General features: G+C 45.2%; 1 protein-coding gene and 1 non-coding gene across 3 annotated transcripts in view; both read left to right on the forward strand.

The window, feature by feature from the left end:
• The window catches only part of LOC124798401 (probable nuclear hormone receptor HR38), an 82172-nt gene that overhangs the window by 49206 nt on the left and 19068 nt on the right, over positions 1 to 13898 (forward strand). The window contains exons 3-4 of one of the 2 annotated variants that reach the window (XM_047261788.1): positions 9102 to 9404; positions 13289 to 13599. In XM_047261788.1, the coding sequence (XP_047117744.1) occupies positions 9102 to 9404; positions 13289 to 13599 (614 nt within the window). The remainder of the gene's footprint in view (positions 1 to 9101; positions 9405 to 13288; positions 13600 to 13898) is intronic. The other variant, XM_047261789.1, reaches the window with a different exon arrangement.
• On the forward strand, positions 9847 to 9920 carry Trnat-ugu. The gene has a single exon. It is a non-coding gene; the product is annotated as a tRNA-Thr (tRNA).

Consider the following 13898-nt stretch of genomic DNA (forward strand, 5'->3'; position numbering starts at 1 on the left):
GTTTCCTATTACACGTGCCGTATTCACTCTAAATTAGATTTCAGTGGGACTAGAAATCTGCGCAGTACGGAAATTGTACATGATATAACATTCTAATAAACACCCCTTCCGTCCATCATGATTAAAGTAATTAGCTCACGTTGTTGCAGCCGAAACACCAACAACTCAAAATAAGATGGTAATAATAATGATTTCATTATCATATAATGACTAGTTATTGTTCAAAGTGATTACAAGTTAATGGACAATGCTATAAGGCTATACCTCTCCAACATCGAAAGTAAATAAAAGGCATTGTCACCATTTCAAGCAACGTTGTATGGAGCTTTTATGCTGAGCTTAGATGCTGTCCATGTGGGTTTCCCCAGTAATATCACAGTTCATAGTTCGAATAGCGTCAAATCCTTCAAGCAGTGACACATCTCGATTCTGATAACGTCCAAGACGAAACCTTAGAGGAATAAATTTCACTGAATCAGCCTGAGGAAGCATGTAGGAGGGGACGGGGGGAACTGACCGTATCCTTCTCGATGGAAACATCCCAGCACTTCCCTTTAGCGATTTTGGGAAACAATGAAAAACGTAAATCTGGATGCCGGAATCGGATTTGAACCGCCATCCTCTCTGATGTGAGCCCCGTTCTTACCATTGTGCCACCTTGCTCGGTAGTTATATAACCGTAGAACAATTGGGTGTGACTCCCATGGGTTGAAACTGTTGCCTGCAACCGCTCAATATCTTCTTAGCAATTTATTTCGTTACTACTGAAAGTTCGTATCTGACAAAAATGAAGCTTTCTTCTCCGTCCTATTGGGCTTCCAATTGTGACTTTATCCATTGTTCACAAACGTTCAAATGCACAGCGGGCTTGGCTTAGAAACACTACAAAGCACGTCTCACTTTTGCTTTTGTTCTGTCACCATACTCATATTCGTAAAATTGTGAGTACTGGTTTTTCCACATAAAAGAAACGTCACACCATTATCCTTGAGAATTCGTTCCGATACAGCTTTGTACTGCATGCTGTTTTGTAACGTACACGTGTCACAGATTCACACGAAATTCATTCTACTCTAAGGTGTCACTGTTCAAGTCGGATTAATAAAGGCAGGTCAAAGCTCAGCTGTGCGTTTCGTCACAGGTTCGTTTAGCCAGTGTCATAGCGATGCTCTTCCAACCTCCGTAGCACGTTTTACAAGAGAAGCGTAGAGGCTTACAATTAAAATTCCTAGAACACACGTTCCAAAAAGGGTCAGGTTATACATTACTTTCTCCCTCTCACTCGTGGAAGCAAGAAGGGTGGCGGCAGGGGAGTACGTGGTGCCCGTCACCCTCAGCGAAGCACCGTAACACCATCTGCGGAATATAAATATAGATTCAGTTTGTGTACAGGCTGCAGCTTTGGCAAGATTTATTCCTTCCGTGGCATTTCCTGACTTGGTGTTGCGGCCAGTAACCGCTGACTGGCTGTTAGTAATGATTTCTACAAGCTCCGAAGGTATCTTCTCGACCCCAGTTTTCGACTGTTTGAGTCTACCGTATCCTTTTCTTCGCCAGCACATGGTTTCCTTGTCGCGAAATTGTTCGAGACGATGACGCCAGAGAAACACGGCCCGAAATTGTCCTCTAAATGGAGGTCGAACAGCAACGAGACTGTCTGTGTCTTCTCGTGATCTTAGGGCCTCCACAACTACGATCAGTCGCCAACACAGATACGTTTTTCAACAATAACAATAAAAAATGCTCGTCTTCTATTGTGTAGAGTACTAACGCGCCCAAAAACTGCTCGCAGTAGTAAGAAACAGTTTTTCGAGGCCTATCAGTGCGAGACGGTTTCTCGGCCTCGAGGTGAACAACACCTACGCTGTGGCGGTTCTCGTCGAAATCGATCGACTCAGTGGCAGTGGACTACAGACGTCTTACCACGTTCCGCTGCTGTGCTGTGTCAAGACAGCGGAGCTCCTGCGAAGCCTCGCGAAAACGTTTTGCGCGGTGTAAGAGACGACTGCAGATTTGTGTGTACTTACGTAGATCCTCCTTTGAAAGAGATACCACTAATTCCACGTATTTGGAATGTACGCGAATTTTCAACATCGTTCTCGGTTCCATTATGACCGACTTCGAACACGACGTTTCACAGCGGAAAGCAATAACAGCATGTCACAGCTTAGCGACACAGCTCGAACTCGGGAAACGGTGGTGCAATGATACGCTACGGCAGCCTCACTGCTTCAGTGTGGAGGCAATGCGCGGGCAAATGCCAGTTTCTGTATGAGACGATGGCGAGGTCACGTAACATAATTACGTGTAGAGAAAAATCTAGCCTTATGGAATCGTCCAATAATCTGTGATCGCCCTGTGCTTTAGCTGTTTCGAGATGCCACTGATGGGGCAAAATAGGCTTCAGTTTCGGAATATTATGTCTGTACAAGTGTGTCCTCCAGTACGATAGGTAGCCGTACAGTTACATCATCAATTTTTTGTTTGTCTGCAGTACACGTGTGTTATACTGGTAGACGACGAAATCACCGCGTCACGGCAGGAGCGAAATGAAGATGGCGGAGTCCGTTGTTAAAGTGGAGTATCGTGCGATAATTCGTTTTTGGCAGCAGCAAAAATGTGGCAACTATGTCTGACCAGCTGCCACATTTCTGCTGTTGCCGAAAATGAATTACCTCACGACACTCCACTTTAATAATCGGCTGAGACATCTTCCTTTCGCTCCTCCAGTGGCGTGCTACGGTACTATGGCGCCTGGATTTCAAAGCGTACCAGGACTGCAAACGTGTCACTGCAGACAAAGAAAAATTAATTACGTGACATTTTTTCGAGGCTATAATTAAGACTTCGTGACTGCCCGATGAGGTAGACATGCGAGCTGCGCAGCAAGAGGAAGGCAGGGTAGAGTAGAGGCGCGCGCTGCGCATGCGCAGGTGCGGCCACCCTGAGTGCACACAGCGGCTCGGATAGCGAGGCGAGCGCGCCGCCAGCGGCCCCGTCTCCGCCGCCAGCAGCCATGGGCCGGCCGGAGCTGGAGCCTGCCGCCTCCGCCTCGGCCTCGCAGTCTCCGCCGGGGCCCACCCCGCCCTCGCCGCAGGCCGTCGCCGGCTCGCCCCCGCCGGTATTCGCACCCGCACCCGTAGCCCTGCATCCGTCAAGGTGTGCGAGCATCGCAAAAATAAATAAATATTATTCTCGAAGAAGTCGTACCGAATTGCACGTTGTACGCCAATGGCGCCCACGGACAACGAGCGAGAATGGACTCAAATTGGGGGCACTATCACAGACAAACAAAAGAAAAATTTGGAGTGGGAATTAAAATCCATGGAGAAGAAATAAAAACTTTGAGGTTCGCCGATGACATTGTAATTCTGCCAGAGACAGCAAAGGACCCGGTAGAGCAGTTGACCGGAATGGACAGTGTCTTGAAAGGAGGGTATAAGATGAACATCAACAAAAGCAAAACGAGGATAATGGAATGTAGTCGAATTAAGTCGGGTGATGCTGAGGGAATTAGATTAGGAAATGAGACGCTTAAAGTAGTAAAGGAGTTTTGCTATTTGGGGAGCAAAATAACTGATGATGGTCGAAGTAGAGAGGATATAAAATGTAGACTGGCAATGGCAACGAAATCGTTTCTGAAGAAGAGAAATTTGTTAACATCGAGTATTGATTTAAATGTCAAGAAGTTGTTTCTGAAAGTATTTGTATGGAGTGTAGCCATGTATGGAAGTGAAACGTGGACGATAAATAGTTTAGACAATAAGAGAATAGAAGCTTTCGAAATGTGGTGCTACAGAAGAATGCTGAAGTTTAGATGGGTAGATCACATAACTAATGAGGAGGTATTGAACAGAATTGGGGAGAAGAGGAGCTTGTGGCACAACTTGACAAGAAGAAGGGACCGGTTGGTAGGACATGTTCTGAGACATCGAGGGATCACCAATTTAGTATTGGAGGGCGGCGTGGAGGGTAAAAATCGTAGAAGGAGACCAAGAGATGAATACACTAAGCAGATTCAGAAGGATGTAGGCTGCTGTACGTACTGGGAGATGAAGAAGCTTGCACAGGATAGAGTAGCATGGAGAGCTGCATCAAACCAGTCTCAGGACTGAAGACCACAACAACAACAACATCACAGACAAGATCCCCAACAGATCTCATAAGAAACTTCTATAACCATCAGGGTGTGACGCTTCATAACTGACGCTAGTTTTGGGTAACAAAAATGGGACAAAGTTTTTTCGCCCTTAAATCAAACAATTCCTCTGAATGATTCGTTGTGAAAAGTAGCTCGATCTGTTTGACCACGAGACCCAGATGGTTGTACTTTGCGGAACCCTGTTCCACGACTTCCGGAAAGCTGTAGGCATCATTCGCATTGACGCCCTATAAATAAAATGCTGTCTTATGGAATGCCACAACAGACATATGATTAAAGTGACGGGGAGGGAGTGGAATAGGGCATAATTGCACGAAGTGTTACAGAACCGTTACTGTTCACGATACACAATGTGTGGCTTCACCTCGGCAGCCATCCGAGCCTGTATTGTCCGAAAACTGTTATCGGCATTTGGTGCAAATGCGTGTCATCTAATCTTTTCAAAGCTTCTGGTAGTTGTGGAAATAACGTTTCTGCGCCTTTGTAAAGGAAACATGAAGCGATCGTACCATGCGAGAAACGACTCACCCCGACAACGATTTAGCCTTCCGGACAGAAGACTATTTATCAATGCAGAAAATATAAATCAGGAAAATATATATTTACTCTGTTTTGTCTTCCAACAGAACGAGAAGAAACACCTCTCTAAATCTGCACCGAACAACCATTCTACGTTTCGTACGGTCAAATCACGGGCAACAGCTATGCAAGCTATTAACGAAATTCTTACTGAAGCCTACGAGTTACCGATGCTCGCACACCCATGAGACAATTATTCCTTGTCAGATTTTTTTCAATTCTTTTTCTGGAGCATGCCATATACGATTAGCATGTTTTGAAGTCTGGTCTACAACCGCTGTCGACCGTCTTATGTGCCACTTTCTTCGATGTGCGCATACCCGCTTCCAAACGTCGAACCCCGTAACACAAGCCAGCCAATTTGTAGACATTACCTCTGTGTATTTTATATATGTCTATGCTGCAGCAAGCCTACGCTCTGCATCAGACGGATGCTTCTGACGGAATCGGACATCTGAGGTTATCCCAACTATAAAACCATATTAGTTACAATACGCCGTATTCATCACAACAATGAAAATCGGCAAATGCTGATCATAGAAAAACGTGTTGGAACAATTAGAGCGATTTATGTTATCTTAGTAGTTAATGAATATTTTTCAAAGAAAGAACTAGTTAGCTAGTCTTTTAGTCAGTGGCAAGTAATAAACTTAATGTAGCTGATGTTTTTCGCATGTTGTGCGAGGCAGATCCTCGTTGCTATGTTCCTAGATTTTTTTTCCTCTCTCTCTCTCTCTCTCTCTCTCTCTCTCTCTCTCTCTCTCTCTCTTATTTGGGCTGCACATTGCGTAACTGTTATGAAATCACGACCCGCATGGATAGCAACTTTCTAGATGGCAATTTCCTGGCTATCATCTGCATGTGGTCACGCTGATGCATGGCGAATTGCAATGTTAAATGCATGTTTTGACATGGTAAAAGTTGAACCTGTATGGATCCAGTTAAATGTAGTAGCTGCGATGTTACAGCACTAAGCAAGCAAAGCTTCAACCAATCAAACTTCTGCGCCGCCTCTTGACTTTCTAAATAGTTTTCTTTTATGCATGGCATGACATGTGCATAGCAGTTTTATTTTGTTATTGTTAACTGTTGTAGCAGCCTGCGCTGTCCTCACAGCTGTTAAACGGTTCCTAAAATGCATGGCACTCAGATACTCATTTATTTCATAAGGTAATAACATTAAATTACCCATATAAATTATGATATGTAGTTTTCATATCATTTTTACGACATATTATTGTGTGCCAGCAACTCGCTCCTCTCCTTCAGAATCTGCCCGGGGACTGGATGTTTGTGTTGTCTTCATCATTTCATCATCATCATCATCATCATCATCATCATTCGTGACAGTGGCTCAGTTGGACTGAGTAAAACTTGGGACTTTGTACGGACGCTGATGAGCGCGCATTTGGGTGCCCTACAAACCAATCATCATCATCATCATCATCTCCTTCAGAGATCTGTACTTGGCCTCAAATTTTTAGAATAGAAAAACTGTATTCGTACACTTATATATTTGCATCAGCTTTTGATTTGGTTACCGTCATATCAAGAGGACACGCACGCCCTCTCATGTCGACGCAAGATAATTTCTTGGAATACACTCAGTGACAAATGAATACAAACATTGTATACATCTTACTGTTGCTGAAACTTATTTTATACAGTTACATATTTGAAACCCACACGCCTGGCATCTTTTTGCCGTGACTCTTTACTCTGCAGAAAGTCTGTGTTAGCTTAAAATTTAATGCTATTTCGAAAACTAAGCCATTAAGTAATGTTTTTCTTCCCTGGATAAAAGGTAATCAGACTGCCAATAAAGTCTGCTTTTTTTAGTTCCAGATGAGCAGGACTCAGTTTCACTGCCCCTGTCATCCTATCTTAATTGTTTCCCTGAATTAATAGACTAGTAAGGGTTGCCGGTTATTTCCTATATGCGATGTTCAGAAAACAAATATACACTGGCAAATGGCGATGAGCTCTTGGGACATTTCTATGTCTGTCTTCCACAAACTGTTCTGATGCTTTGCCTTAAGCAAACACTCGCCTACTTCTCTTGTCACCCAATACATTCCACGCCATTGTTGTACTGTCAGCTTAACATGTGTAAGGTTATTTTAAAAAGTCACTCACATACACAAACATTTTCATTAAACCGAAGGTGGGCAATATTAATATGTAGTAGCGTACTGAAGGGCCTACCGAAGTTGTGCAGAGTTGGCACTCCTCATTGCTTTACAAGAAGGGTCGGCTAAAGTGAGCACACGTGATATCTGGGAAACGGATGAAGGCATCGAAACAAGTGTTAGTATTCGACGGAGGCAGCACTTTTCTCTGTGTTTAATAATCGATTTGATTTATCCGCCAACAGAGTGAAGCAATTATAAACTTACTTTATTGGAACATACTACAACGACATTCGAAAGTCCCTGAAAAGTATATTGCTTCTTAATGTTTGGAGTGAAAGTATTCGGAAAAATAGCGGAAAATATGATAAATATGCAGAGCAAGGAAGTGATCATAGCTCAGTTTCACTGTCATAGCCATAGAAATGTCGGGGCAATAGGGCGGAAACTGTGCCGCTCCTGCAGCCCACATTTTCTTTTGACGTCACGTAACAGGCGTTTCATTACCTTCTTTCTCTTCTTAGGGTCTCTCGAATGGTATTGATGAAAGATACATCGACCCACTCCATATACTTCAGTATCTGGGCAGACGAGAAAGGGTATTAAAATACTAGCCTATTTGCGCATTATCATTTCTTGTTTCAACATCTTAGGCATTTTGTCCGAAGCAAAATAAAAATGTTTCAAGTACATGTTTAACTATCAGGAGGACATCAACCAGCATTATTGTCTTTTGTAACCCACTTCCTGTTCAAGAATGAACCACAGTGTATCATTTAGGCAAGCATAACGTTATTAGAAACGAAACACAAAACTGACTTTGACCCTCTGTGCCTAGTGCAGGATACGGCACAATGTAGCTAGTCCACTTGCTGGCCCTGACAGTAAGCAAAGGGAAATACAAGGAAAATGCACCGCGGTCTTTCAGTTTCTGTACACAACACATCGTATATTACTACACCTGCCTCCCCCCCCCCCCCCCCCCCCTATGGCCGTTGTCAGAAATGAGTGACGTTACAGCAAACAAATACAGTGGTGACTAAGAAAAGCGCCTTGCACTGTGAATGATTTCAAGCCAGTTGTGCATAAACTATCAAGTGGTTCAGAGTGTCCTCGTGAAATATCACAAAAAAGAACCTCACGATAAGCTGACGGAAGTGGCCTTACTTCCCGGTGAAATAATATTATGGTCGACTAGTATTGCACTACTTGTACACATATAGTAAATAAGGAAACATATTTGCAGTTACTGTTCTATTAGCTTACGTTCTTCACAGATGAATAGCATTCCAGATTCTTTTCGTTATTGTTATTGTACTCTCAAATTAAAATGGCTCTGAGCACTATGGGACTTAACATCTGAGGTCATCAATCCCCTAGACTTGAAACTGCTTAAACCTAACGACATCACACACATCCATGCCCGGGGCAGGATTCGAACCTGCGACCATAGCAGCAACGCGGTTCCGGACTGAAGCGCCTAGAACCGCTCGGCCACAACGGCCGGCTATTGAACTCTCAGAAACCTTCACCTGAAGAAAGTTAACTGAATCATCAGTGTGCATTTTCCTCGTGCTTCCATTCGTTTACTGTCATGTCCAACAAGTGTATTAGTACAGGAGAGTCGAAGACAGTTTCGTGGTACGTTTTAATAACGTCATGTTAATATGGTCAGGTCTCGAGGAGAAGAGGTAGATTACCGAATTAAAAATTGTAGAGTGCTATTAAAAGAAAAAAAAGACGTACTGTAGTCCATATCCTCAGAATGTAGTGCTGTTTAATGTACTCCTGGTAGTAAAACAACATCCGTTTGGTACCTTTTATTATGCTTCTGGACAAAAAGTTATGTGGAGTGGTAAGAGAAGTGGGACACATTGTATGGCACGGCCAACGCAAATCAAGGTCCTTCAGGTACAGCCAAATCCAAAAAGATGTAACCCCGCTTCAGCGGTGATTCATCTGTCGTTATTGTAACACGTGAGTAAAGACGACTATTGGCTATTCGGACACCGTAATCCCCTCGCGGTGCACGCGGTCCGCCACCGAAGAGATGGGGCCAGCGGGAGTAGGATGTCCACGTGAGGGAGGACGCGGGTCGCTGGCTGCGCAGCAGGCAGCGCGGCATTGGCCGGTAACGGGTGAGGGGAGCGCCGATTGGCTACCGGCGGGCATGCGCGCGCCGCGACGCCAGAGAGCGATGCCATGCGGGACGGCGTCCACGCTGCCCACAGGCCCCGTTCGGATCGAGCAGCTTCGCGGACCTGCTGTCCGCGCCCTACTCGGAAGAGACCGGCGCGCTTTCCGAGGACATCGACCCGTTCCCGGACGTGGTCTTCCAGACCGCCCCAGAGCCGCCAGCGCCCGCCCCCGCGCCCGCCCCCGCGCCGCTGCCCAGCTTCCAGGAGACGTACTCTCCGCGCTACCCGCACCAGGCCGCCGCCGCCGCCGGGCCCTACAAGATGGACGACGACTGCTACAACGTGGCGCCGCCCTACAACCACCACCAGCACCAGCCGCACCACCACCACCACCAGGTCAGTACCCTTTCCTCCTCACCAGTCACCCGACTGCGCAATGCCAACACCAGTTTTCTCCCTTCAAATCTTCGGCATCTGCATCAATACTTTGCGAGAGCAGCGATTGTTGGTAAGCCCGAGTCCTTCTAATCTTGCCTTCATTGTCTTTTTCCGAGATATACGTAGGAGGAAGCAAAATATTGGGCAAGTTTCCTAAGACATTTAGTAAGATGGTATCTGTTCTTTCGGACATGTTCAGGCTCACCGGCTACTTGACCATCTTCTTCTGTCCGAATGCACAAACAGTGCCCGAACTCTTACGGGAATCGGCATCGCGACGCGAGTAATGGGTATAATGGGCGGGGGCACTACGAATGTAGTGTGGGACAATACGTTGAGAATGTAGGTTTCGCGGGAGGCGTATCAGAGATAAATCCCTGCAATCGCACTATCCTCTGTGTCCTCGGTGGCTCAGATGGATAGAGCGTCTGCCATGTAAGCAGGAGATCCCGGGTTCGAGTCCCAGTCGGGGAACACATTTGCATCTGTCCCCGTTGACATATGTCAACGCCTGTAACCAGCTAAGGGTGTTCATTTCATTGTAAGTTTCCTAAGAATAGACGCTCTCGAAATTTTAACAATAAACTACGCCGTGATGCATGTCGTCTCTATTGTACCGTCTGCCAGTGGACTCAGATGAGCATCCACATGACTCTTTCGCACTTACTAAACGAACCCGTGGCGAAATGCGCTGATCTTTTCTTGATATCAACTGTCAGTCGCAACTGATAACTGTCCAAGAATGAAGAGCAATACTTACGTATGGGTGGAGCGTCGCATATTTCAACCCCGCCTAAAAGTCGACAAAAAAAAAAAAAACCAATGCACGGAAAAGACGGACAGGAGCAGATTCCAAGTGTTTCCTTTGCTCTCCGTGTCACGCACTGCTCAGCAATTTGCAGAGTATTTATGTGATTGTAGATGTCAGATGCCGTGCCACTATTCTGTACTTTTTGATTGGTACACTTGATATGGGTCCACTTCATCTCCATTTAAAAAAAGTAACACAGACAATAGACACACGCGAATCGTCTTCCTTAGCATAATTGTACCCGCAGTCCAATGCAGTAATGTACTGTAAGATGAAACACACACACTATATATATATATATATATATATATATATATATATATCCAAGTACTGTCCAGCAAGGAGGATGATAATTAATTAACGTGTGGAGGTATTAAAAAAAGTCTCCCACTTATACATGGCCGTGACTTCTGCTAGGTGCTTATAGGGCAGTGGTGTACACAGTGCACCTAAGACTGGAATTGTGATACACCGCGACATACTTATTTAAGTATAAAGTCCGCTCAAAGACTGCTTTTGTGTGCTAGCGATGAGAACATTTAAGTCCGCGTACTACTGAAAACATACCTTTTTGACTATTAGGAAGATGTTACATATGAAATAAATAAGGGAAGAAATTACCAACAGTACATAGAAGATACAGACTGCGTCTATGGTACCAGTTAAATTACTGCAGTTGGCATTCGACAGATAGCGGGTTGTACTGCTCCCTAGCCCGTCGGCACTGTCATGTCCTACTGCGTTGCTACTTTCATTTTGCAAAGCACTGAACCTTCTAGTTCTCAAATAGTACTTGTTTTCCAAACGAGAAAATATCGTCTGTTTCAGTAAAAAACATATGTCCCGCCTTAAAATAAATAAGAAAATATTTTTGACGTGTTAAAAATTAATACCATAAGTGAATTTCAGAATTTTTACCTTATTTTTGTGGTAGATAAAGACTTTTTTAAAAAATCATACTTGTTACGAGTTGAATATGGGCAATGCTTAAAAAAAATAGATAAAGAAAATTCGGAACCTTATACAAAGCAAACGCATCGCAATGCGCAACTGCGGAAAGATACGTTCACGAGGAAGGTATTTTGGCAATGAAGGGAAAAATAGCGTCCTAATCCAGTGAGTTCAATAGTTTTCGAGATACGACTTGATAAGTTCGAAGACACAGAAAATTTTGCCTATTTCAAGAAAAAAAATGTAATTCCGGGTATCATTAAAATTGAAAACAGACTTTTAACGTTCGTAGAGACATGTAGAGAGCTACGCCGTAGTTGAACCCGAGGTTTCTTACAAGATTTTTGTAGGAATTACAACCTTTACAGCGAATTTCTTTCGTCGCGGAGAGCGGAGCTCTGTGGCGGCTGCTACGCATCGCCACGACCTCACAAGTTCACACATTCAACGCCAGATGCCAAGTAATTTAGATCGGAATATACCGTCACACGATGAATGCACTGGTTTTTTTCCTTTGTTTTTATTTCACTCTCTCTGCCCATTTGGGCAGAGGATAGGTTGCCAACGATAAAACATTCTGTTCTTCAGCCAAAAAAATTTAAAATGCACTTCGAGAGGAAACGAATATTATTAAAAGGTTACAAATTTTACAGATGTTTTTAAAATCTACTAAATGATGAATTTTGTTGGAGTTTACATGGCATTAAACTGTTGATTTTATTTGTTGTTTGCATTAAAATCGAATGATTAAAAGATAAAGATAAAGGAAAAATAAGGATTAACGGGTGAAGATAAAGGAAAAATACAGGGTGTTACAAAAAGGTACGGCCAAACTTTCAGGAAACATTCCTCACACACAAATAAAGAAAAGATGTTATGTGGACACGTGCCCGGAAACGCTTAATTTCCATGTTAGAGCTCATTTTAGTCTCGTCATTATGTACTGTACTTCCTCGATTCACCGCCAGTTGGCCCAATTGAAGGAAGGTAATGTTGACTTCGGTGCTTGTGTTGACATGCGACTCATTGCTCTACAGATTTTCTGTGAACGTTTGTCGTGATTGGGCCCCATGTTCTTCCACCTACGCTCAATGGAGCACGTTACCATGATTTCATACGGGATACTCTACCTGTGCTGCTAGAACATGTGCCTTTACAAGTACGACACAACATGTGGTTCATGCACGATAGAGCTCCTGCACATTTCAGTCGAAGTGTTCGTACGCTTCTCAACAACAGATTCGGTGACTGATGGAATGGTAGAGGCGGACCAATTCCATGGCCTCCACGCTCTCCAAACTTCAACCCTCCCGACTTTCATTTATGGGGGCATTTGAAAGCTCTCGTCTACGCAACCCCGGTACCAAATGTAGAGACTCTTCGTGCTCGTATTGTGGACGGCTGTGATACAATACGCCATTCTCCAGGGCTGCATCAGCGCATCAGGGATTCCATGTACGGAGGGTGGATGCATGTATCGTCGCTAACGGAGGACATTGAACATTTCCTGTAACAAAGTGTTTGAAGTTACGCTGGTACGTTCTGTTGCTGTGTGTTTCCAATCCACGATTAATGTGATTTGAAGAGAAGTAATAAGATGAGCTCTAACATGGAAAGTAAGCGTTTCCGGACACATGACCACATAGCATATTTTCTTTCTTTGTGTGTGAAAAATGTTTCCTGAAAATTTGGCCGTACGTTTTTGTAACACCCTGTATATATTTGGAACACGATCAGAAACAGTGAAGTAGAACAGCAAAACACTACTTAAAAGGCGGTGGGACCTACACTAGGGAAAAAGGGAAACGGGAAAATGTCCTGTAGGATTGAGAGGCGTCAATGTAGGGGGGCCCGTTTGGTAGTATCTGTGAATAGACAGTGGGAAGACAGAGAGCGAGGAGGAGTGTGGGCACGGCCGTAATTTCAAGAGTTGGAGGGATGGGGAAAGATAGAAATGGAAGAGGGAAAGGGGAGCCCTGATGTGGAGTGGGATAGGTGGGGTAAGATGACGTGTGGTACGGACAGAGTACCGAATGCAAAAGAGAATGTGCTGGGAGCGGACTGTCTGGTCTGCCGGCAGCCGCTGGTGACGGCCATGTTGCGGCAGGTGGCGGGCGCGTCGCCGTACGAGTTCGCGCCGTCGCCGCACCCGCAGCACGCGCCCTTCGCGCCCTACTTCCCGCCGGCGGGCGCGCCGCCGCCGCCGCAGCAGCCGCCGCAGCCCAGCCCCGGGGCCGCCGCCGCCGCCGCCGCCGGCTTCGACCCCCTCGTCTGCCACGAGTCCTACTCGCTGCCGCACTTCCCCAGCGAGCTGCACGTCGCCGCCACCGCCCTCAGCCCGCGCCAGCGGAGGGCCTCGCTGCCCCTGCAGCGCTCAGAGTCCACCACCAGGTGAGTCAGCCTCCCTTCCGAGAAATCGTCTAGTTGTACTTCTCTTCATTTCTTACGCTTACTTAGATTTTTCCGTCTACGAACGTTCTTGCGACGTCTCAACGCAATAAAACCATCACGCGTTTCTTGCCTCAGTGCCAGTCACCCGTTTAAGAAAGCTTGCTCTCTCTTTCCATCCTCTGGTGTCACAGACCGTCTCCTTATAAAGGCTCCAGAACAGTGTAACAGCAGCCTGACTGTTTGTTTACGTCCACCGCTGCCCCCACACGTCTTACTGCTCCAAACGCTGGCAGCCGAGC

This window comes from Schistocerca piceifrons, chromosome 5 (genome assembly GCF_021461385.2).
Source record: "Schistocerca piceifrons isolate TAMUIC-IGC-003096 chromosome 5, iqSchPice1.1, whole genome shotgun sequence".
In the NCBI taxonomy this organism is placed as follows: Eukaryota; Metazoa; Arthropoda; class Insecta; order Orthoptera; family Acrididae; genus Schistocerca; species Schistocerca piceifrons.